The sequence below is a fragment of the Panicum virgatum genome, chromosome 7N, assembly GCF_016808335.1.
Source record: "Panicum virgatum strain AP13 chromosome 7N, P.virgatum_v5, whole genome shotgun sequence".
Taxonomy (NCBI): Eukaryota; Viridiplantae; Streptophyta; class Magnoliopsida; order Poales; family Poaceae; genus Panicum; species Panicum virgatum.
Genome location: NC_053151.1, coordinates 4,885,851 through 4,909,336, shown reverse-complemented (window position 1 = coordinate 4,909,336; position 23,486 = coordinate 4,885,851). Strand labels below are relative to the sequence as shown.

The 23,486-nt window shown below is 46.8% G+C and overlaps 3 protein-coding genes and 1 pseudogene across 3 annotated transcripts; 1 reads left to right on the top strand and 3 right to left on the bottom strand.

The window, feature by feature from the left end:
- Positions 1-6,606: 6,606 nt before the first annotated feature.
- On the bottom strand, positions 6,607-7,047 carry LOC120680870. Its single transcript, XM_039962452.1, has one exon. It carries the CDS (start codon positions 7,045-7,047, stop codon positions 6,607-6,609), a length of 441 nt encoding a protein of 146 aa, XP_039818386.1.
- Positions 7,048-7,257: 210 nt separating this feature from the next.
- On the top strand, positions 7,258-7,956 carry LOC120680869 (annotated as a pseudogene).
- A 1,167-nt stretch (positions 7,957-9,123) lies between these two features.
- Positions 9,124-9,564, bottom strand: LOC120680868. The gene has a single exon (XM_039962450.1). The coding sequence runs from the start codon at positions 9,562-9,564 to the stop codon at positions 9,124-9,126; it is 441 nt and encodes a 146-aa protein (XP_039818384.1).
- Positions 9,565-19,851: 10,287 nt separating this feature from the next.
- On the bottom strand, positions 19,852-23,110 carry LOC120680867. Its single transcript, XM_039962449.1, has 7 exons — positions 22,701-23,110; positions 21,673-22,077; positions 20,900-21,580; positions 20,616-20,768; positions 20,168-20,513; positions 19,950-20,088; positions 19,852-19,864 (listed from the first exon to the last, which is right to left on the bottom strand). The coding sequence occupies exons 2-7, from the start codon at positions 22,021-22,023 to the stop codon at positions 19,852-19,854; spliced, it is 1,683 nt and encodes a 560-aa protein (XP_039818383.1). The 5' UTR covers positions 22,024-22,077; positions 22,701-23,110.
- Between the last annotated feature and the right edge of the window lie 376 nt (positions 23,111-23,486).

Below are 23,486 nucleotides of genomic sequence, written 5' to 3'. Positions count from 1 at the left end.
AAGCCAGAGGCGTGCTCAGTCCACGCCGTGGCGCACCCGCCGCGCGCGGCATGATCGGGTGTGTGGGATGGCACACACCGCGCGTTTAGCAGATCGTGGCGCGCGCGTCGCCCGGTGACTTCCGTGGTCACCGGCATGATCTTGTTTCGTTCCAATAAAAGGAAGAGAGAAAAACCGAAAAGCTGCGGCAGTTGAGCAGCGCAAACCTTGCGTCCACTTGTGTTCGCGTGTGTTCTTCGTGTTAGTGTGCGTTCCCATCTTGCTCATCCCCTCCGGCGATCCTCGCCGCGTTCGTCGCACTTGGTGCACTCCTCCAGCAGCTCCTGCTCGCCAACAATTGGCATCAGAGCCGAGGTTCAACGTCATGGCCTCGAGGACACTCGGCGGCACTCCGATCGGCCGCAACACGCCGCACCCGTCGCGCTCACCGCCACGCCGTTCGCCTCCACGCCGCTCACCGTCACGGCACTCGCGGGATCGGCGATCGCGGGAAAGGCGCCGCCCCTCACCATCGCCTGCGCCAAGGCGTCCACGGTACCGCGAGGGGGAGCGCGTCATCGAGCGCACGGAGCGGATCGTCCGCGAGGTTGGAGGGTCGTGGCCCGTGCTGACCAAGACGAACTACGCCGACTGGTCCCAGCTGATGAAGATCAAGATGAAGGCGCGCCTCCTCTGGACCGCCATCGAACCGGGCAGGGTCGATCCCCACGAAGACATGATGGCAATGGACGCACTCACCAGTGCAGTCCCGCCGGAGATGGTCTCCGCGCTCCTGGGCAAGGAGACCGCCCGGGACGCGTGGGAAGGCATCAGGACGGCGCGCATCGGCGATGAACGTGTTCGCAAGTCCACAGCACAGACCGTGCGGCGCGAGTACGAGAAGTTTGACTTCCGTGACGGGGAGTCGGTGGAGGACTTCGCTCTGCGTCTCACCGCGATCGTCAGCCGCCTGGAGATCCTCGGCGACTCGGAGCCTCCGCACAAAGTCATCGAGAAGTACCTTCGCTGCACCAAGCCCAGGTTCAAACAGCTCGTGCTTGCTATTGAAACCTTGCTCGACATCTCCACGATGTCCGTGGAGGAGATCACTGGCAGGCTGGCCGCAGCGGAGGATGATTAGCCACCTCAAGCCCCGTCGGCAACCAACAGCGGGAAACTCCTCCTCACTGAGGAGGAATGGCTCGCCCGGATGCAGTCGCGCCTCCATATCGGCAGTGGCAGCTCCGGGGAGAAGAAGGCCTCGAACCCGCGTCCGCGACGCCCGCGCGGACAAGATCGAGGCAAAGGTGCCAAGGGCGCCAAGGAAGCCAGCAACGATCAAGCCGAGAAGAAGGGCAGGTGCCACCACTGTGGCAACAAGGGGCACTGGGAGCATGAGTGCCGGAAGAAGAAGAGGGAGCAGGCTCATCTCGCGGAGGCCGAGGTGGAGGATCCGTCGCTGTTCATGGCCATCGCCGGGACGGTGACCGAAACTGTCCACGGCGGGCACCAAGTCTTCCTCAACGAAGAGAAGGTGCAGCCAGCGCTCGACACCAACATGGCACGCGTCGACACCACCTGGTACCTCGACACGGGCGCATCCAATCACATGACGGGTGACGCCTCCGTCTTCGCCGAGCTCGACACCGGCATCGTTGGCACTGTCCGTTTCGGCAACGGTTCGGTGGTCGAGATCGCCGGGCGCGGCACCATCCTGTTCGAGGCCAAGAAGGGCGGTCACCACGCCATGGTGGATGTCTACCACATTCCACGCCTCCGCAGCAACATCCTGAGCATTGGCCAGCTCGAGGAGTCCGGGTGCAAGATCCTGATCGAGGACGGCTTCTGTCGCGTCTGGGATCGACAACGTGTTCTCCTCGCCAAGGTACCACGCACCCAGAACAAACTCTATATACTCCCTCTGACCCCGGCCAAGCCAGTCTGCATGGCCATGAGCTACGAGGACGGCGCATGGCATTGGCATGCCCGTTACGGGCACATCAGCTTCCAGGCTCTGCACCGTCTGTCCTCCGGCGAGATGGTGCACGGCCTACCTCCCATCAAGCACTAGGAACACCTCTGCGACGCCTGCCTCGTCGCCAAGCAGCGGCGTGCCCCGTTCCCGCACGCCACGGAGTACCGCGCCACGGAGCCGCTCGAGCTCCTGCACGGAGATCTGTGCGGCCCGGTCTCTCCACCAACACCCGGCGGAAAGGGGTACATCCTGCTGATCGTCGACGACATGTCGAGGTACATGTGGGCGGCCTTGCTGCAGAACAAGTCTGACGCCGAGGCAGCGTTCAAGCGCCTGCGAGCTGGAGTCGAGAAGGAGTCCGGACGCCCGTTGCATGCGTTCCGCACCGACCGTGGCGGCGAGTTCACCTCCGTGAGCTTCTTCGACTACTGCGACAACGCCGGCATCAAGCGTCACCTCACGGCGCCATACAGTCTGCAACAAAATGGCGTCGTGGAGCGCAGGAACCAAACTGTGCTTGGAATGGCCCGGAGCATGATGAAGGCAAAGAACATTCCGGCATGGCTTTGGGGGGAGGCGGTGATCACCGCAGTCTTCCTCCTTAACCGCGCGCCGACGAAGAGCCTCGCCGGGCGCACACCGTACGAAGCCTGGTACGGGACGAAGCCGGACGTGCGTTTCCTGCGCATTTTCGGGTGTGTGGCGCACATGAAGCTCACAAAGCCGCACACCGGCAAGCTGGCCGACCGCAGCAAGAAGACCGTGTTCATCGGCTACGAGCCCGGCTCCAAGGCGTACCGCCTCCTTGATCCTGTGTCTAACCGTGTGCACATGAGCAGGGATGTTGTCTTCGAGGAGGCAGCAGCGTGGGACTGGGACTCAGTGGAGTACAGTCACCAGCTCAGCGGTGGCAACGACACGTTTGTCATCGAGGACTCCTGGGCGGAGCTTACACCGTGGAAGGCACCGACGGGGTCGACCATGCCCCCACATCCCTCGGCGGAGCCGAACCCGAACACGCCCGAGCCCGCGCCAGGAACGCCCGGAGCATCTGCACCACCAGGCAGGGAGCCGGCCGCGCCTGCTGCCACCGTCGAGTTCGCGTCCCCAACATCAGGAGCCATGGGGACCGTGGATGTGGACGACGACGACGACGCTGGGCCACTCCGTTTCCGTTGCGTGCAGAACATCCTGGACGCCGGACCGGCTCTCCCTGACATCGAGGAGCTCCATCTGTCAGTGGACGACGAGCCAGGGTCGGTGTCCGAGGCCGCAAACCATCCGGAGTGGCGCCGCACCATGCTCGACGAGCTGCGTTCCATCGACGAGAACGACACCTGGGCGATCACTGATCTTCCCCGCGGCAAGAAGCCCATCGGCCTAAAATGGGTTTTCAAGTTGAAGCGGGATGCACAGGGTGCCATCGTCAAGCACAAAGCCAGGCTCGTCGCCAAGGGGTATGTGCAGCGCGAGGGAGTGGATTTCGACGAGGTGTTCGCGCCAGTTGCCAGGCTCGAGTCGGTGCGGCTCCTGCTCGCGGTGGCGGCTCACCATGGCTGGCTCGTCCATCATATGGACGTGAAGTCCGCATTCCTCAATGGAGTGCTCGACGAGGAGGTCTACGTCGCCCAACCACCCGGTTTCGAGCAGACCGGGGCGGAGCACAAGGTGTATTGGCTTCGGAAGGCTCTGTACGGCCTTCGCCAAGCGCCCAGAGCGTGGAACGCCAAACTCGACAGCACCCTGTTGTCGATCGGTTTCCGTTCGAGCCCGGAGGAACACGCCGTGTATGCTCGGGGTAGCGGCAATCAACTACTACTCGTCGGTGTCTACGTCGATGATCTTGTGATCGTGGGGGCCCAGCAAGATGAGGTGATGAAGTTCAAGGCTGAGATGAAACGTCTGTTCAAGATGAGTGATCTTGGTCCCCTGAGCTATTATCTGGGGATCGAGGTGGAGCAAACCGGCCAGGGCATCTCCATCACCCAGCGCGCCTACGTCGACAAGATCCTTGAGAAGGCCAGCATGACGGGCTGCAACCCCTGCAGCACTCCCATGGAACCGCGGCTCAAGCTCAGCAAGAACTGCACCAATCCGCCGGTCGATGCCACGCACTACAGAAGCATTGTTGGCAGCCTGCGCTACTTGATGCACACCCGGCCGGACATCACGTTCGCGGTCGGATATGTGAGCCGCTTCATGGAAGCACCCACCACTCAGCACTGGAGTGCGGTGAAGCACCTGCTGCGCTACATCGCTGGCACGCGCAGCTACGGGTGCAGTTTCAAGCGCGGAGAAGGAGAGCTCCATCTGTCGGGCTACAGCGACTCCGACATGGCTGGCGACGCTGATGACAGGAAGAGTACATCTGGAGCGATCTTCTTCCTCGGCGCAAGTCCGGTCAGTTGGCAATCCCAGAAGCAGCGGGTCGTGGCACTCTCATCCTGTGAAGCAGAGTACATTGCCGCGGCTTCGACGGCATGTCAGGGCGTGTGGCTCTCACGGTTGCTCGCCGATCTGCTGAACAAGCAGGTCACAGCGCCTACGCTCTACATCGACAACAAGTCCGCCATCGCGCTCGCCAAGAACCCGGTTCTGCACGACCGGAGCAAGCATATCGACATCCGCTTTCACTTCCTCAGAGATTGCATCAACGATGGCAAAGTGGCGGTGGACTACATCAGCACCGGCGATCAGTTGGCGGACATGCTCACCAAGCCGCTCGGGCGCGATCGTCTCCAGGAGCTTCGCACTCGCAGCGGTGTCCTGCAAATAAGTCCGGCAAAACAGAATTAGGGGGGAGATTGTTAGCTGAATAATCCCATTGTGCCGTTAGTTAGCTAAGTTAGTTAGTTTGTTACATGCATTGGTAGCTAGCCAAGCCAGAGGCGTGCTCAGTCCACGCCGTGGCGCACCCGCCGCGCGCGGCATGATCGGGTGTGTGGGATGGCACACACCGCGCGTTTAGCAGATCGTGGCGCGCGCGTCGCCCGGTGACTTCCGTGGTCACCGGCATGATCTTGTTTCGTTCCAATAAAAGGAAGAGAGAAAAACCGAAAAGCTGCGGCAGTTGAGCAGCGCAAACCTTGCGTCCACTTGTGTTCGCGTGTGTTCTTCGTGTTAGTGTGCGTTCCCATCTTGCTCATCCCCTCCGGCGATCCTCGCCGCGTTCGTCGCACTTGGTGCACTCCTCCAGCAGCTCCTGCTCGCCAACAGCCCTGCGGCTGACGCCAATCAAGGAGACGGTCTCCCGGGGGTGGGAGAGCGGCGACGTGCATCTCACCCCGGAGCACCTGGGGTACATCGAGCACTGGGACACCATGTGCTTCGAGCTCATCCGGGCCAACCGGATCGGCGAGTGGAGCGGGCCATTCACGGAGCTTCTCAGGACGAGGGCCAACATCCACAGGAAGGAGGACGCGCTCGCCGTCGTCGGTGTGATTATCAATCGCCCCTTGGATCAGCTGCTGATGGCTCACGCTCGCAGCGCCTGACCTACATACCTAATACTCGCCGTAGAGAAATCAACTTGACTGATCGATCGCCTGACCAACGTCGTTGGTTTGAATATATATGTTGGTGCTCACTGTTTTATTGTGATTCAACTTCAGTATCCTTAACATGAACAAAAGTTATGATATAATTCACCTACCGAATGGTTTGATTTCAGCTAAGGCACCTTTAGGTTTTCTGTTTTCTTATGTCAAAACTGATCAGATTACAGATGCTTTTGGCGTAACCTCTAAATTATTGTTGTTAAGTAACACTACACAAAAATAATTTGTACCTAATTTTTTTTAGCGGCGGACCAAAATTTCACCCATTCCTACTGAGGAAGCAGATGTACTGTAGCATTTGATCCACCCCTAAAAATATATTTTTAGGGCAGGCGACGCCATCATCTTCATCTACAAATGGGATTATTTCTAGGAACGGGTGAGGCGTCATCCACTCCTAAAAATTTTATTTTAGAGGTGGGTGACGGCATCACCCGCTCCTAAAAATTCTAAATCCAGCTAGCGGGCTATTCGCAGCAAACACTTCCTATTTGCGCGGGACCATCCATCCGGCATGGCGCATCGGGCAGGCTGCAACAATTAAATGCAAGCGGCGCTGCTCAATCAACGGCACCATGCCTCATGTTACACAAATGACAGCAAATAAGTGATGAAAAACAGTTGATCAATAATAGAGTACGCAAGGATTTAATGTGGGAAACCCTCCCAAGGTGGAAGGAAAAAACCACAGGCGGAAGCCATCAAATCTTCACAATATCGAGTGCGGTTATAAAACGTCAGGAATTCACAATATCAACTCTGTACTAATTAATTGGATACATGGATCATCGATATATATAGTTCATCAATCTCATGTTTGGATATTGGTAAAATTTCATTAAAAAAAACTAGTTAAATAGCATTTGAGAGTCTCCAAGATTCATGCAGACCGGATAGACATTATTATTATTACGAAAAGCATGTAACAGATGCATTCACGTGCAGGAAAGAACAAAATTATTTTATTATAGTCACTTCATAAAACAGGCATTAGATTTAGCACGAACGAATTAAAATTGAAGTATGGCAAGGAGCTAGCACACACGCTCCATATCCCAAGTATAATGGCCGTAGGTTCCTGACTAATATATAGCCTCAGTTGCAGCGGGGGCTCTGGGCGAAGGCGCTGACTGGGAACGACTGAGTCGACTTCTCAAGCTGGATATTGATCTCGTTGCCAGCGCGGCTCACCTGGTTGAACCCGAGCCACGCGAACTCCACCTGCAACCTCACGCCGGAGACACGGCTGATGGAACCAGACTTGATGATCCCGCTGACGCTTCTGTCATACCGAAACTTGAATTGCTTGCCGGCGACTGTGACGAAGAAGTTGCACTCGCCGGGGAGGGTCACCTCCAAAGCACCGCCTGGGTGGAGCGCGTATGACTGCACGCCAAGCGGTAACAGACCCCGCGGCAAGTTGTACTGCTGCAGGACGTCGTACACTGTCGTGGCCGCATCTGTTTGGGAGGTGGCGGCATGGACGATGGAAGCCACAACGGCAATGGCAAGGAGGAGATTCTGTTGTTTGCCCATGGCGGCTGGTCGGATGGTACGTAAGAATGCAAGTCTAGAGTTATAAGCGCTAGGATACTGGTGGAGGTGGCCCTGGCCTCGTATATATAGCCGGCCAGCCAAATAAAAAAAAGGATATGTTTTAATTGCATTTATTCCGCCCTAAGTAACATTCCATCAAAACGTCCCTCCATTAATAAAGAAATTAAACTAATCCTGCTGTACCATTCTATGGTGGCGCTCCTTGCCATCCTGATCCTTGCTCTCGCCGCCGACTACTCTCCAGCAGCTGCGGTGCAACGCGACCCGCCCAAACTTTTCATCATCAACCTGGAGGGCCGCGACGGCGACAAGGCGTCCTTGGCAGTGCAGCCCGACCTGTTCCTCGCCGGGTTCGCCAACCGGACCAGCCACTGGCACGCCTTCCCCGGCTACGAGCATGTGATCCCCAACGCCACGCTCCTCCCGTTCGGCAACAGCTACCGCGACCTCATCGGCGGCCTGGCGAACCTGCCGAGCCTGCCCCTGGGCCGGGACCCCACGCAGCGCGCCGTCCACGCGCTCTCCGGCCACGACCCGGCCGCCGCTGGCAGCGACGACGTCGAGGCGCTGAAGCGGGGGCTGGCGACGCTGACGTTGACCTAGTGCGAGGCCCTGCGGCTGACGCCAATCAAGGAGACGGTCTCCCGGGGGTGGGAGAGCGGCGACGCCCATCTCACCCCGGAGCACCTGGGGTACATCGAGCACTGGGACACCATGTGCTTCGAGCTCATCCGGGCCAACCGGATCGGCGAGTGGAGCGGGCCATTCACGGAGCTGCTCAGGACGAGGGCCAACATCCACAGCAAGGAGGACGCGCTCGCCGTCGTCGGTGTGATTATCAATCGCCCCTTGGATCAGCTGCTGATGGCTCACGCTCGCAGAGCCTGACCGACATACCTAATACTCGCCGTAGAGAAATCAACTTGACTGATCTATCGCCTGACCTACGTCGTTGGTTTGATTATATATGTTGGGGCTCACTGTTTTATTGTGATTCAACTTCAGTATCCTTAACATGAACAAAAGTTATGATATAATTCACCTACCGAATGATTTGATTTCAGCTAAGGCTCCTTTTGGTTTTCTGTTTTCTTATGTCAAAACCGATCAGATTACAGATGCTTTTGGCGTAACCTCTAAATTATTGTTGTTAAGTAACACTACCACAAAAGTAATTTGCAGGAACGCCCTAATTTTTTTTTAGCGACGGACCAAAATTTCACATGTTCTTACTGAGGAAGCAGATGTACTATAGCATTTGATCCACCCCTAAAAATATATTTTTAGGGCAGGCGACGCCATCATCCTCATCTACAAATGGGATTATTTCTAGAAACGGGTGAGGCGTCATCCATTCCTAAAAATTTTATTTTAGAGGTGGGTGACAGCATCACCCGCTCCTAAAAATTCTAAATCCAGCTAGCGGGCTATTCGCAGCAAACACTTCCTATTTGCGCGGGACCATCCATCCAGCATGGCGCATCGGGCAGGCTGCAACAATTAAATGCATGCGGCGCTGCTCAATCAACGGCACCATGCCTCATGTTACACAAATGACGGCAAATAAGTGATGAAAAACAGTTGATCAATAATAGAGTACGCAAGGATTTAATGTGGGAAACCCTCCCAAGGTGGAAGGAAAAAACCACAGGCGGAAGCCATCAAATCTTCACAATATCGAGTGCGGTTATAAAACGTCAGGAATTCACAATATCAACTCTGTACTAATTAATTGGATACATGGATCATCGATATATATAGTTCATCAATCTCATGTTTGGATATTGGTAAAATTTCATTAAAAAAAACTAGTTAAATAGCATTTGAGAGTCTCCAAGATTCATGCAGACCGGATAGACATTATTATTATTACGAAAAGCATGTAACAGATGCATTCACGTGCAGGAAAGAACAAAATTATTTTATTATAGTCACTTCATAAAACAGGCATTAGATTTAGCACGAACGAATTAAAATTGAAGTATGGCAAGGAGCTAGCACACACGCTCCATATCCCAAGTATAATGGCCGTAGGTTCCTGACTAATATATAGCCTCAGTTGCAGCGGGGGCTCTGGGCGAAGGCGCTGACTGGGAACGACTGAGTCGACTTCTCAAGCTGGATATTGATCTCGTTGCCAGCGCGGCTCACCTGGTTGAACCCGAGCCACGCGAACTCCACCTGCAACCTCACGCCGGAGACACGGCTTATGGAACCAGACTTGATGATCCCGCTGACGCTTCTGTCATACCGAAACTTGAATTGCTTGCCGGCGACTGTGACGAAGAAGTTGCACTCGCCGGGGAGGGTCACCTCCAAAGCACCGCCTGGGTGGAGCGCGTATGACTGCACGCCAAGCGGTAACAGACCCCGCGGCAAGTTGTACTGCTGCAGGACGTCGTACACTGTCGTGGCCGCATCTGTTTGGGAGGTGGCGGCATGGACGATGGAAGCCACAACGGCAATGGCAAGGAGGAGATTCTGTTGTTTGCCCATGGCGGCTGGTCGGATGGTACGTAAGAAAGCAAGTCTAGAGTTACAAGCGCTAGGATACTGGTGGAGGTGGCCCTGGCCTCGTATATATAGCCGGCCAGCCAAATAAAAAAGGATATGTTTTAATTGCATTTATTCTGGCCTAATTAACATTCCATCAAAACGTCCCTCCATTTAACAAAGAAATTAAACTAATCCTGCTGTACCATTCTCTGCATGGATGTGGATCAATGCTCCAGGATCCAAACGTATCAGATTTTATTGGCGCTCAATTTTCTGAGATTAACATTCCCTCATTTTCTTCGATTGAATGCTGAAAGTGGCAATAAACCACATTAAAACATCCATGCATGGGATGTTTCCCCACCCCAAGGTTCGTCATAGCTCCGCTTGTCTTCGGCAGCATGGCTTCTTCCAAATTTGAAATCCCCAGCACCACAAGATTGTAAACAATTTCCATTCGGCAGAGGGATTCCTATCATTACCATTTTCTCCTATATCCACGTAACGGCCGAGATTGTTTTCGTAAGTAGACCATGTGTACCCCGAGTGAAGACGAATTAGCTATAAACTATTCCCAAGCAGTGAAATCAGAGGACGTTGACGAATAAACAAATGTCCTGACAGGCCCTGAAGGCCATATGCTGACATCATCTCGGCAAATTTTACAAATCTTGTACTCCATCCGTCCTAAAATATAGCTACTTCTAGCATTCAAATTTTTTCACATAATATAGCTACTTTTAAGTTCCCGCCAAGTGATTTTTTTTAGCATGAGAGGTCTAAATGCCCCTCCTTACATGCAAATTAATTATAGCATGCAAATCTGCCAAGCTAAATAGGAAAGACATAATTATTCTCTTAATGAATGCATGGTTGAAAGGACCATTGATGTCGCCTAGAGGGGAGGTGATTAGGCTGTTCTGAAATTTTTACACAAAACTTGCAGCGAAATTAGTAACTTATGGGGGAGTTTCAAAAGATCTGCGCCGTCCCAACTTCACTCGGAGCCCTAGCGCCGCCGCCGGCGTCTCCCGCCTCCAACACCGCTTGGTCCCCCTCCCTTCCCCTTCGGCGTCTCGCCGGAGGCCGAAGGGAGTGGGGATTCATCGTTTTTTCCTAGTTCCTCCAGTAGATCGAGTCATCTAGATTTAAAGTCTTCTAGGTTTAGAGTCTCTCCATGTCAAGTCTCTTGGTATTGGAGAATTATTTCCTCCTCCTCCTCTCCGGTGACGGCAAGGGGGAAGGGTGGATTCGTCTTCTCCATGGCGGATTTGTTGAAGATGAGGGCGACACCAACGTCAACAACTTCATCGATTTAACGACATGGAGATTTGGTTTTCTAGGTGGCGACATCAAGGTGGAGATGATGTCGCCGTCATGGAATAATTTTCTCCGGTCTCTTCTCCGTTTTGTTGTGGTTAGATCTGACCACAATGAAGGACTAGGGAGAATATGCAGATCAGTCTTTCTTTTTCTTCAGTGGCAGAAAGAAGAAGACGGAAGACACAAGAAAGAAGAAGTTTCTCCACTTCGCCTGCAGGAGTGTTGGCCGCCATTCGTTGGGCTTCTGTTCTCGAGTTTGTTGCCAGGTGTTTGCCTATGCACGCCGAGTGTTTGCCTGTGCAGCCTTCTATACGAAGCGTCATATAGGTCTGGAGTTGAGAATTTAGACTATACAAGACTTTTAGATGATCAGGTTGTATTCCAGCTTGCTTGTAACCTGATGATATACTCAACTATGGTCTAATATATTTCTTCTTTCGTCTCAAAAAAAAATTAGTGACTTACGGAATCTCCGGAGATTTCTCTGGAATCTGTCGGAGTTTCCGTAGAAATCTTCGGAGTCTCTGGAAATAGCACAAACTACACAACACGCCTATGGAAACCACAACCAAAAGTAGGTTGACGAATTACGAAACATCGATGAGTTGTTTCCAAAGTATTTCACTGGATACTTGCAGCTCAAACCTTCTCCATAGATAGATCGAGATAAACCTAGAAAGGAGCTAGCACAAGCAACAAGTAGTGAAAATAACAAATCAAGAACAAGTGGCACAAGGATTTGTTTACCGAAGTTCGGATCCCTCCACGGGTTCTTACGTCTCCGTTGGGTGTGTCCAAAGATCGCTCTCAACCCTTTCCCCACTTCACTTCTTGATTTCTTCCCTTGCGGAGGTGAAATCGAAGCCTTCACAAACTTCCTGTCTAGGAGGCTTGACCTCCAAAAGTAACAAACGCCATGAAGATTTCTCGCTATGAACTCGGGTGCTCAAGAATGGATTTGCTCACTTTCACTCAATCTTCCTTCCCAATCTCTCTCTCAACCCTAACTCACTTCTCCTCTCAAATCTCTTGCAAATCTAGAGTGCGGAGAGCTTTTTAGGGCTGTGGATATGTGTTTTTTCGTGTGGGAACTCAGCAGCAACAAATAGGAGGGGGTGAGGGGTATAAGTACCCATCCCCCAAAACTAGCCATTGTGCTGTTATGTTCCGAAATCTTCAGAAAATCTCAGGAGACTCCGGACCCAAAAAACTATCCGTTAGGCTCAAAATAGGTCCAGAGACTCCGCAAAAATCTCCAGAATCTTCGAACAAAGTTAGCATTTCCCATTTCTCAGAAATCTCTGGAATCTCTGCAAAGATCTCTGGAATCTCCAAAACCTTCGGAATTTTTGGAATAATCTTCGGAGTTTCCACAGGTCCACTAGACAACTTAGGTAACTTTAGAGAAAACGCCATAACTTTTTACTCCGGACTCCAAATTCGATGATCTTGGACTCTATGGAAAGAACATCTAGAGGACTATCCATTTCAACTGAAAATAATGTCCAAGACCACCCGGTGCAAGTGTTGTGACAATGGATTCTCTCATGTTAGCAATTGAAAGGTTAGGTTTGAGCACCGAGTCATAAGCAAAGCTATCAACGTCGCATCCCTCTTGGTAGTATGGCATTGCCTATACTCAAGATCAAATAATAAGCACAATAACATCCTCTTGAGCTTGAATACCTTCATCATGCCGCTTTTCATCAAAATCACACTTTGAGGGTTTGCAAATATTTTCTTTGCCTCTTTCTTGAGCATTATCCTTCTTGAGCGGGTGCCTTGAGGTTCTTCATTGTATATGATCAATAATCAACATGACATCCTCAAAACACCTAAATCCATATGATTCAACAATGATTGATGCTTAGCAACTTGTGACTATCCATGGCCTTGATTGATCCATAAATTCTAGCACTAACTTGCTTCTTTACCCTAGCATGGGTTCATCGATGCCAAGCCCCTTGCTTGCCCTTCTCCCTCGCTTAGTACCTCGTAGCTGAGTTCTTACTAACCCATAAACCATCTTGCCATCTTCAATCACATGTAGCCTTGCACCACATCATGTACTAATTGAATTCCATTTCTTCATCAAATTAATCCATATACCAACTTTATGATCAAGTAACCAAGAATCTTCACTTCTATTGAAATATTAAGCTCTTGATCACATCTCTTCCTTCTTGATCAATATATCAATGCATTATAAATCTTTACTCATTCATGCAGGCAAGCCATCATTGAGACCAAATAATATCCCTTGCAACTTTGTCTCTTTTGCCTTTTGAATTTACTTGCCCTTTCTTCAATTTGAGATATTATTGTTTTGGTACACTCATTTGCATTGTGACCTATCCAAAACTCGTCAAACTCATTAGTTCTTTAATTGTGTTGTCATTGAACCATCAAAACCCACAAGGGAGTCTAGATGCACTTTCAATCTCCCTCTTTTTTGTGGTTGATGAAAACACAATTAAAGCTTACAAAAGATTGGTTAAAATAAGATTTTGAATCCTATGATACAGCAAGTTCCCCCGAAGTATGTGCATTCATTGAACTTCATACTTTTGGCTTCAAATGCCAATTGCACATACTAAGGTACTGCATTGAAACTCCCTCTATATCTTAGCATCCGTGGGGTGCAAAAGTGTCAACATGATAACCGTGATGCACATGATACGTGATTTCACCCAAAGAACTAAAGATTAAAACTACACCATCCAAGACATGAATATCACACACTATCATGAGAAGTCCTTAGTAGAAATACCAAAGTGAAATCTATCCTTGCACACACCAAGCAAATGAGAAATCTTATTTGCCTGCCCTTTACCCCATAAAATCAACAAGGCATCCCCCCAACACTTTCTCCCAAAATCTCTCCCCCTTTGGCATCAATCTCCAAAAACGTCTTTCCATCAAAAGAGAGAAATTACGGTACATAAGTGAAGGGAAACGTGATTTAATGGTTTGGCACATATAATTTCTCACCTATTTGTTCTATGAAACAAAGTATACTAAGCCTTAGGTCAAAATTTTGAGAAATTAGCATGTTTGGCTCATACCTTACTTAGATGATATTTTCTTCACAAGACAAAGACATGTCGCAAGAGGTATCAACCAAATATCTAAATAATTCTCTAATCACCACCAAAAGACAAACTCATGGTGTGACTCAAGGTTTTGCATATGCATGCACACACTAGCACGTTAGGGCCTAGATGCACAAAGATACTACAAGAGTTAATGGAGCGATATACCTTTGCTCTAAGCTTCACAATCTCATCTAGACTAAAATGTCCATTAGTTAGAACTGTTGTCTTGATGGGCTTGACATACTTGATGTCAAACTTCTTGAGCATGTTTTTGAGATACCAATTGAAAGGTCAAAGATCTCAATTTAGGCGACCTTGATTAAGGTACTTGGTTTGACATATGAGCATGCATATCTTGAGTTGCTTGATTCAAATCCAATAAGAAACTTCAACTCTCCCATCATGGACATTTCAATCCCTTTTCATCACGATCCTACTAAACTTCATGCTCTAGGAGTTTGCTGTTGTACGAGAGCATCATCCTTTTCTTCTAAATCTTGTTTTGGAACTTCTTGATTAGTATCTCCGGAGTTTCTGAAGATTTATCCGCAGTCTCCAGAAATCGCGGAGTCTCCGCAAATTTGTTCAGAGTTTTTGGAGGTCACAGTAGCAATGGTCTTTGGCTCATCTTTTGAAACTTCATGATCATCTATTTCTTGAGGCCTGATTACCCCAATTGCTAGTTTTTGTTGTCATCATATTAATGCACTCACAAAGACAAGAGATAGCATCAATAGCACAATCTAGAGTTCCACACATATAGTGACCCTTTGGATTTGGATGGCATGTGGGTTACTAAAGGTGAAACCTCATAACATAGACTAAATCCCCCCTTTTGATGGTGCATACACATATATGTGGAAGACAAACCCATATGCACCTTTTGGTCAATCAAGTCCAATAAGGGAATTCAAGCCTTGAGAAAACTCATTCTCACCAAGAGACTACATATACGATCACTGGAAGAAATGGTTAGTCTCAAAGACATAAAACATAGGATAGGGCTCCCCCTTGTTATGTGCATCAAGTGCTTGAATTATTTGTTGCATGCACTTGGTTCAATGAAGAATTTAGGGGAGTCCACCCTATATCTTGGTCAAGGAATAAGAATTTTGCAACAATGGAAATTATGCCAACGAATACGTACCACCACCAAGGTAGGTAGATTACCACACAAAATCATATTGAATCGACAACCAACTCATCAATGGCTTGGATAAGTGAAGTTCAATTCATTTGAATGACAATGGCTCCCACTTGATGTATTATGGTGAATTTGAGCTCTTGTAACCATCCAAGACCCATATTGTGTTCCTAGTTCATCCTTTACCTAAAGCAACTTGCAAAGATGCCAAAAGGTAAAATTCATAACATTTGCAAATTGGGAACTAGGAGTTACCACCATTGTTGAATTTATCATGGATGAACAAAGAGTGTCTTCAAAAATGCTTGATTATTTCCACAATGAAGAACCAATAATGAAATTACATTCGCTAGTTCATTCCTTTCTCCAACTCACTCAAAGTCCAAGTGCCAAAAAGAGTAGAACCTCCGAAAATAATCCTAGATCATCCAAAAACCCTTGGAAACCATTAAACTTCCTTTGAGACAATCTTTCCTTCAACAAGTGAGACTATACAACATAAACTTGAAAGAAAGCATTAGTCCCACAAGATATAGTCTAAACTACCCCCTCAAAATGTGCATACAAGAACACAAAAAGTACTCATACACCTCATACACACTCTCAAAGGAGGTCAAGGAGAAGTGTACACTATATCTTGGTTCAAGAAAGCAAGCTTTGACAAAGAAAGAATAAGAATTAGAGAGTAAAGCATGCACATAAGAACCTCAAACTTCTCAACAAAGGAGATCAAATGATTTTATCCATCTTCATCCTTATTGCTTTATTCTCATGAAACTTGTTCCCCCCCCCTTGATCCATTATTTGCTCTTTTCTTCTTTTGATTTCACACAACTAAGAGAGCTTGTTCTTCTTTCAACTTTACTTGCTTCTCCTAATTGAAGTCTCAAATAATATGATACCAATAGAATATGAAACCAATTGAGAAGAAGCACACTTCAAGAGATCATAACTCATATTTTGTAAGCCCTTGGAAGAACCTTGATACACGACATAAAAAAGGGAAGGCATTAAAAGCACAAGGGAGAGTTTCGTAAATAATGATCCTTTAGATGTAGTGGGCATTTAGATCGCTTATTCATGAAAGCTCATAATAAAGACTAAATTCCCCCAAATGATAGCACACACATATGGTGGAAGGCAAGATTATGTGTACTATAGGACATTTAAGGAACAAGAGGAATTTAAGCTATATTATGGAGGTTAGCTAGATAAATATGAGCCATCAAACCAATTGAAAAGGATAGGATTTATGTAGCATACCTTCGAGGATGTTTTTTTTTTACTTGCCATGAGACTAATATGAGAATATCACATGAAAATGGGTTAGCCTCACAATTACAAAACATAGGATAAGCTCCCCCTAAATATGTGCATCCAAGTATTTGAATTACAAGAGACATGCATAAGTTCATCTAAGACTCAAGAGGAGCAAATCCTATATCTTGGGTTAAGGCACAAACAAATTTTGCAAAGAAAGATACTTGAGCCAAGAAATACTCACAACCATAATATCATGTACATTGTTTATTAGATGAGAGTGATACCCTTGCAATCTACCATATGTTAGTTGTTGGTGTGGGAAAGCTTCTAGAATGTGAATGGTAAATGAATCCACTATAATTGAGTTTGATTCTTCATACTTGCCTCTTGACATTCCCTTGTATCTTCACATACGAGCCAAGTAATCAAATCCCTCAAGTCGACTCTATGTGTGTGTGTGTGTGTACATACATGTATGTATATATATATATATAGAGAGAGAGAGAGAGAGTATAATCTGTAGCCGGCCACACAATAGTTTATTCTATAGCCATGCCATCCGCCGCACGATCTAGCAAACCAGGCCGGTTCCTGTGCGGGCGTTTATGCTCCCGCGTGATTTTGGGAGAAGCCACCGGACCAGACGCCGATCTATCTGACCTCGTGAGCCAAGCCGTCCCAACCCCACGTAGCTACGGTCATTTATGGTAATGAACCTTAGTTAGAGCACGTTGATTAGGTCACGGTGATTCCGGAAACTCAAGTTTACATATGCCGCAAGTATGTACGATAGTGGACTAATATGGGTTATGAGAATATTTGTACGTGATTTAGTACACGAGAATACGGGAATGGTGCGGCTACATTTAAAACTAATGCGGTTAAATATTCCAGCAATTAGAAGAACCAAACTATGCTAACATTTTGCTCCTCGTAGGCTCGGACACTTCACTAATGTACAATGACGAGCTGAATTTCCATGAAAGATATTACGATCTCAAATGGCGTGAGATGATAACTAGGATGAGGAGTTACCACACTGCTCCTGAAGCTATTCCGAGAAACTAGTTACTACTAATAAGGTGACCGTGCTAACGCTACGGGTTAAAATAACACATGATCCACTATCTAAAATAAGAAATATATAATTCACACAAAGCAAATGTAACATAGAGTTATTATGTTGATTATACAACACATTTATAGAGCAAAAGAACAACTATATGAGACCATAAAATGATTAAGAATTTTTTGAATGGCTTGAGGAATATTATCTGAAAAACACCTGGTCCATTCAAGCAGTGCACTAAAAACATCAAGTGCAGGAAGACTCAAGTTCGGCAGAAATCACGTAGCAACCTGTTGAGAAGAATTGATATACACCTGCTACATAGAAACGAATTATGCTTGAGGGGGGCCATTAAGAAATTGTAGCTATCGACAATAGATAGAACTTCAATTTTGCCAATCTCATTCCCTTGTGATATCGTGATGTATTTAAGGGGGCCCCTCTTTATCTCAAAACAAAAGAAAATATTAATACAAATTCAAAAGGTGAATCACTCAATTTTAAGGGTCTTTGATGAGGCTGAACTCATTGAGAAAAGGTTTCAGATCAGCAATAAAGTGCTCTTACCCGGCTGACCAGTGGCATCAACGCTATCAGGAGGGAGTATGCTCAATATAATCACTGTGTTGAGATAAAAAAAAACAAAAGCATCCATTTTTCAAGTAGAACTTGGGTGCTCTTTCTTTGAAACAACACAGTGGGCAATGGAAGATAAACACAAGATAACTATCTGTACTGGAATCTTATAGAATCATAACTATTATTAATGCATCGGCCTACACACTGGAGGAAAGCATATGTGTGTCGAAGCAACAGCCATATTCAAGTTATCTTTTTCCTTTTTTATTTACCCATAACCCATGCCTACACACTGCAGCATACTAAAATTGATGCCAGGTTATCAAACAAGGGTTCCAAATTTTTCAATCATCGATGATGACACTGTACACTCTTATATGGTCCTAGATAATTGAGAGTTGATGTTAAAATAACTGAAAACTCAAGTTGTAATTTCAAATATATGTGCGTCCTGGTACTTGTAAGTTTGAAATGTATGTTCCTCCCAAAACAATTCGGATTACAATTGATAGATATGTTGTTTTCTGATATGGAAAGCTGAACCACTAAATGCTAAAAAAAAAGTGTATGTTATAAACATAAGGTTACCTGGCATTCTTCTCAGCCCCAAATTCTGACATTATCAGGAGCCATCTAAATATGGCGACAAAATCAACAATGTTGATGCCTGCTCTATAATGGTTCAGGCATCAATAGCTCCTTCAGCTGCAATAGGAGGCACGAGTTGATCAATGGTTACATTTATGGGAACCTGCATTTGTCAAATAAAATCTGTGTAAGATATTTAACAGATTGTGGTAAATGTTAGAAGTGTTCATTGTAAACATCAGATGTCACCTGAGAACATATAGGTGAAGGTTTGTCTTCAATTTCCTTATCATCCTGTATATTGTGATTCTTTTGGAGGGAGCAAGGAGGAATTAGGGAAAAATCATGAAAGTGACAACCAAAAAAGTAATCAGGTTAAGTGAATTACATCTGAACGAGGGAAACTATCGTCATGGCTATTGTGCTGCGCTATAGGGATTGGGATCCCTGATTCTAGGGCCATGTGTTGTTCCAACTGCATAGGTGTGGCGTGGTTGATGTCTTGGTTGGTGTGGTCACCTGAAGCACAGAATATGTATTAGTGAATCTGTAGTATTTAAGGTGCCTTATTATTGTGTGGGACTGGCAAGTTTGATTTGAAAAGGGAATTACCAGAATGCAATTCATTTGCCCTTGTTTCTAATTGAATTGGCATGTCAAACTCAAGTTCAAACCCCATATTGTGCCCAGTGTGAGTATCATGCATATAAACGTCACCGGCTTGAGCTTCATACAATAAGTAAAGGAGAGAAAGAAATGTTTTAAGAATTAAGCAAATTTTAGTTGAAATGTTGAAGAAAGGGGTTAAGAAGAATACATACTAGTAATTGGCAAGGCTGCTGTTGTGTTTCCATCAGCCACGTCAGGAGGTAGTACATGATCACTAGTCAGACCTGTGTGAACATGCACCTGTGGAATTCAAATGGTAAGATAGGCCACAGAGTGCGGTAAACAGTACAGTTGTTTACTGAAAAAAGCGTACCCTAACCTGAGAGGAAACTAGTGAAGGTTCACCTTCCATGTCCTTATCACAATGTACATTCTGATGAGAGAAGGGGGAAATTTAGGAGCGAAGTTAAGAATGCGACCATAAAGCAAGAAATTAGTTTTATTTACTTGCATCAGTCTGAGGAAAAGTTTCATCATGGGTTTGGTGCAGAGTTGCATGGTTTGGCAGATCTGGTTCTCGTGCCCCGTTTTGTGCGAACTGCAAAGGCCTATCCTGATTAGGGTGGCCACCTGAAACGCAGGATATACAGGATATAAATGAGGGGAAGTGGCATATGTCAGATGCGTTCTATAATTTGTGCAAATGATAACTAACATTCCATGTAGGGAATCGGGATTACTAGAATGCAAGTCATTTTCCCTTGTTTCAGATGGAACCTCTTTGTCAAATACATGTTCAGATCCCATGTTATGACCATTACGGCTACCATGCATGCTGACATCATCGGCTTGAGCTTCATACATGGAATGGAAAAAAATGAATAAACAAAGATATTTAATGAAGATGACAATGAGCTGGACTCATCCCAGTACCTGTATCAGAAGTGTTGGGTTGATGATGATGATCTTGACCAATGTTGCCATGTGCCTTGTCCTGCAAAATTGCCCGCAGATTTCGTATAGCTTTCTGGTGTGCATTCTGTAACATCAGTTGCCCCGTGTTCATATAGCTTGACGCTTTCTTGGATTTGGCATCAAACTTTGCCAGGGCTGCCCTTGCCTGCGACTGCCTTGTCCTGCTATCAATCTGATCAACAAATCCACCCAGTTCTGCTATTATACTTGGGAAATAAGATGCAGCCAATGGTTCATTGTTTGCTGGCACATTTGAAAATGGGTGATGGGTCGTATAGTAGCAAGTATTGTTGCTACTCTTAAGCTACACAAGGCAAAAGTGGAGTGAAACAGTGGCATTACAAAACAACATGGATACAGGGAAATTTTTTTAAAAAATGTACGGAAACTGAGTAATAGAACTTACCGGTAATAGCCCAAACGTAGCCTTCCCTTGTTGGTCCTTGGTTCTATCAGCAGAAGTGATCTTTTGTATAACATTTTGATCGAAGTGCTTTGCACGAGGAGTGTTCATGTGTTCGATCTGGTGTTTGCATTGTAGGTTATCCAAATACAGTATCTATAATGAAAATTTTAAAAATATTTACTGGAAAAGTGTAGCACTGAATTGTTATAGTAATTGAAGAACAACCCAGTAATTGATTGACTAAAGTCACTGCAGACTTATGGATGACACAATGGTATACTCACAATCAGTAATATAGCACATCCAGGGAGTGATGGTGTCCCTTTCTTTGTCTTGTCAATATGATATGCATGAGCAGCATGTCTAAGGTCATCCACAACCGCCTTGCACCCGTTCATATCCGATAAACGAGACAAGTCCCTAGTCAGGTAAATATCCTTGCATCTGATGTTGTTATCTGTGCTAGGAAATAGGAGCTTGTTAGAAGCAATGATAAAGAAAAATCTTATTGCCGTTTCATCATCAATCAAATTAGAGCACAGCTCTAAATCATCCTTCAAGATCTTTTGGAGATGGCTCGCGTGAAGGTCCTGGCATTCTTCAAGACCCAACATAATCTTGAGTTTGGACAGAGCCTTGGATGCATGGTTGTTTGTTTGTAGAGGTAGATCTTCATCACTATCTGGTATGCCGAGCACTTGCTTCATGGCAAAGGGAGTCACATGGATTCCCCTATTTTTGCCAAGTTCGATTACCATACTGTTGGGGTCTAGCCTGTCGAACAAGAACTTCAATAGTTCTCTGCTTCCTATCCTCTCTGCAGATATACCAAGGAGGCCACCAAAACCCATCTCTATGATCTTTATACGCTGGTTGAGGGTCAAGTTGTCAACAAATTTGTTGAATGTCAAAGGGGCACAGCGAACTGTTGGAGCATGAGCATACTTTACTAGAGTCTTGGTAGTCTGGCCAACAAAGATAGAAAACTGGTTCAAAAACATGTGATCACAATGATACGAGAAGCACCTAAATGAGGAACTAGATTACTATGTTGTACCTTCGCAGTTGCATTGGCTGCTACATTTGCATTGGTGCATTGTTTCTTGAGCACATGACGCCATGGCGGAGGTTCCATGAAGGCATCATCATCATCATCATCATCACTTTCATGGAGATCCCTGCCAGTGCTAGGTCCAGCGTGAGATTGGTGCACACTCCTAGTTGGAGGCATGTTCTTGATTTTCACCATATTAGCATCACAAGGAACTTGAGGCTGAGGTCGTGCTGATGGTTGTGGCTGCCGAGCAGCATCGGCGGGTGGCCGTCCAGCACCAGTGACGGAACTTACATGGATGTACCAAATCCCTTGTGACGTTTCTACTGAGAATGATTTTAGTCTCCCATGCATTTGCTGAGGGGGGCTCGTCTCCTTCAGAAAAGGAAGTAAACAACTACTCGGGTCCTGAAACAGGAACGCACGGTTAATGTAAAAAAGTTTCGCAGCTCATTGAGAATTTACTGAAAAATTGGTGGTCATCGATAATTTACACAGAGCTTTGAGGTATGTTAAACTTACTAAAATTCCCAGCAAAAAATAATATAGAAATTTACTATGTGGTGTGTTTAGTGTGAAGGGTCGATGAACATATAGTAAAATTACAAAGTATTGTGTGAGATGGTCTTGCAAGAACATATGAAAATAAATTAGTAAATAAGGTAAAATACTGAAGAGTAAATGAATACAATGGAATCGGCTGCTAGTCTAGATGGATTTTTCAAAATATGATTTAGTAGAAAGAAAATTCCTGATAACTAATCAGCAATTCAGCATGAGTCCGTGAGAATCCATATATGCAGGTGCAGTAAAATAATTAAGAAATATGCAGTCTGGTATTTTTCCTATAAGATTGGTGAATTATTGAAAAGTACAGAACGTGTGTACCTAAAATAAATCCAGGATGATACACGACTAATGAGAGAATTAAAAAAGTCCAAAAACTAATGGGCGTACGTGTGGCAAATTCCAAAACAAGGGGCGCCATTCGTCAGATTAAATGTGGGAAGCTGAATTACGTGAATGCTTACCTCAGGGTCCCTCTCTTGGCTTGGATTTGGATCGCCGGGTCACCCTAGCAGGCACGCCAGTGGAATCTCTAGACGGATTGCACAGGCCAGCATGGGGGGTGGAGGGTGGGGGTCTCAGGTGGGAAAACTGCAGGGATGCAGTTGGAATTCACCAGCGTCGTCGCTGGTGGAGGATTGGGGCGTCTCAAGCGGCAACGAAGCGAGGTTCCAGCAGGGAGAAGATGGTGGGGGACAAATTGGAGTTTTGTCTGGTGAAATTGGCAAGCCATTGAGGAAGCTGCGGCAATCAGGGGATCTCGGGCAGCAATGGCAGAGCGGCGGCGTCTCCAGTGGGTTGCGCATCCTGCTTCCTGCCCGGTGAAGAATCTGGGTATCGGTGTTACTGTGGACAGAAATTAGGGATCACTTTTTCTGTAACTATTGATTGATCGGTGTGAGTAAGCCATCAAGGTTGGGGGCTCGATCGAGAGAGCCGAGCCGTGCTGCTGGAGCTCGAATCGGCCGATTGAAACTGGCTACATAATTATTTATTCTGTAGCCGGCTACTGATAAGACATATATATATAGGGCGGAGAAGTCTTACCCTTCATGAGTCGGTTTACAAAAAAATTTCTTATTAAAAATCTTAACCTACTCAAACTATCAGTTTAAAAAATATTCCTAATTATATATAAATCTTAACCTACTTGAACTAAGGACCGGTCCAACTGATCGGCCTCGATCTTTGCCTATTTTCACTGTCAAAACAACAGTAAGCCACCATCATGAGTACCCTTTCTTCTCTCC

Coding starts and splice junctions, on each gene's coding strand:
- LOC120680870 (XM_039962452.1), bottom strand. CDS start 7,047: ATGGGCAAACAACAGAATCTCCTCCTTGCCATTGCCGTTGTGGCTTCC.
- LOC120680868 (XM_039962450.1), bottom strand. CDS start 9,564: ATGGGCAAACAACAGAATCTCCTCCTTGCCATTGCCGTTGTGGCTTCC.
- LOC120680867 (XM_039962449.1), bottom strand. CDS start 22,023: ATGCATGGGAGACTAAAATCATTCTCAGTAGAAACGTCACAAGGGATT. Junction 21,581..21,672: donor CAGCCAATGCAACTGCGAAG/GTACAACATAGT, acceptor TTTGTTGGCCAG/ACTACCAAGACTCTAGTAAA. Junction 20,769..20,899: donor GATGTGCTATATTACTGATT/GTGAGTATACCA, acceptor TTTTCATTATAG/ATACTGTATTTGGATAACCT.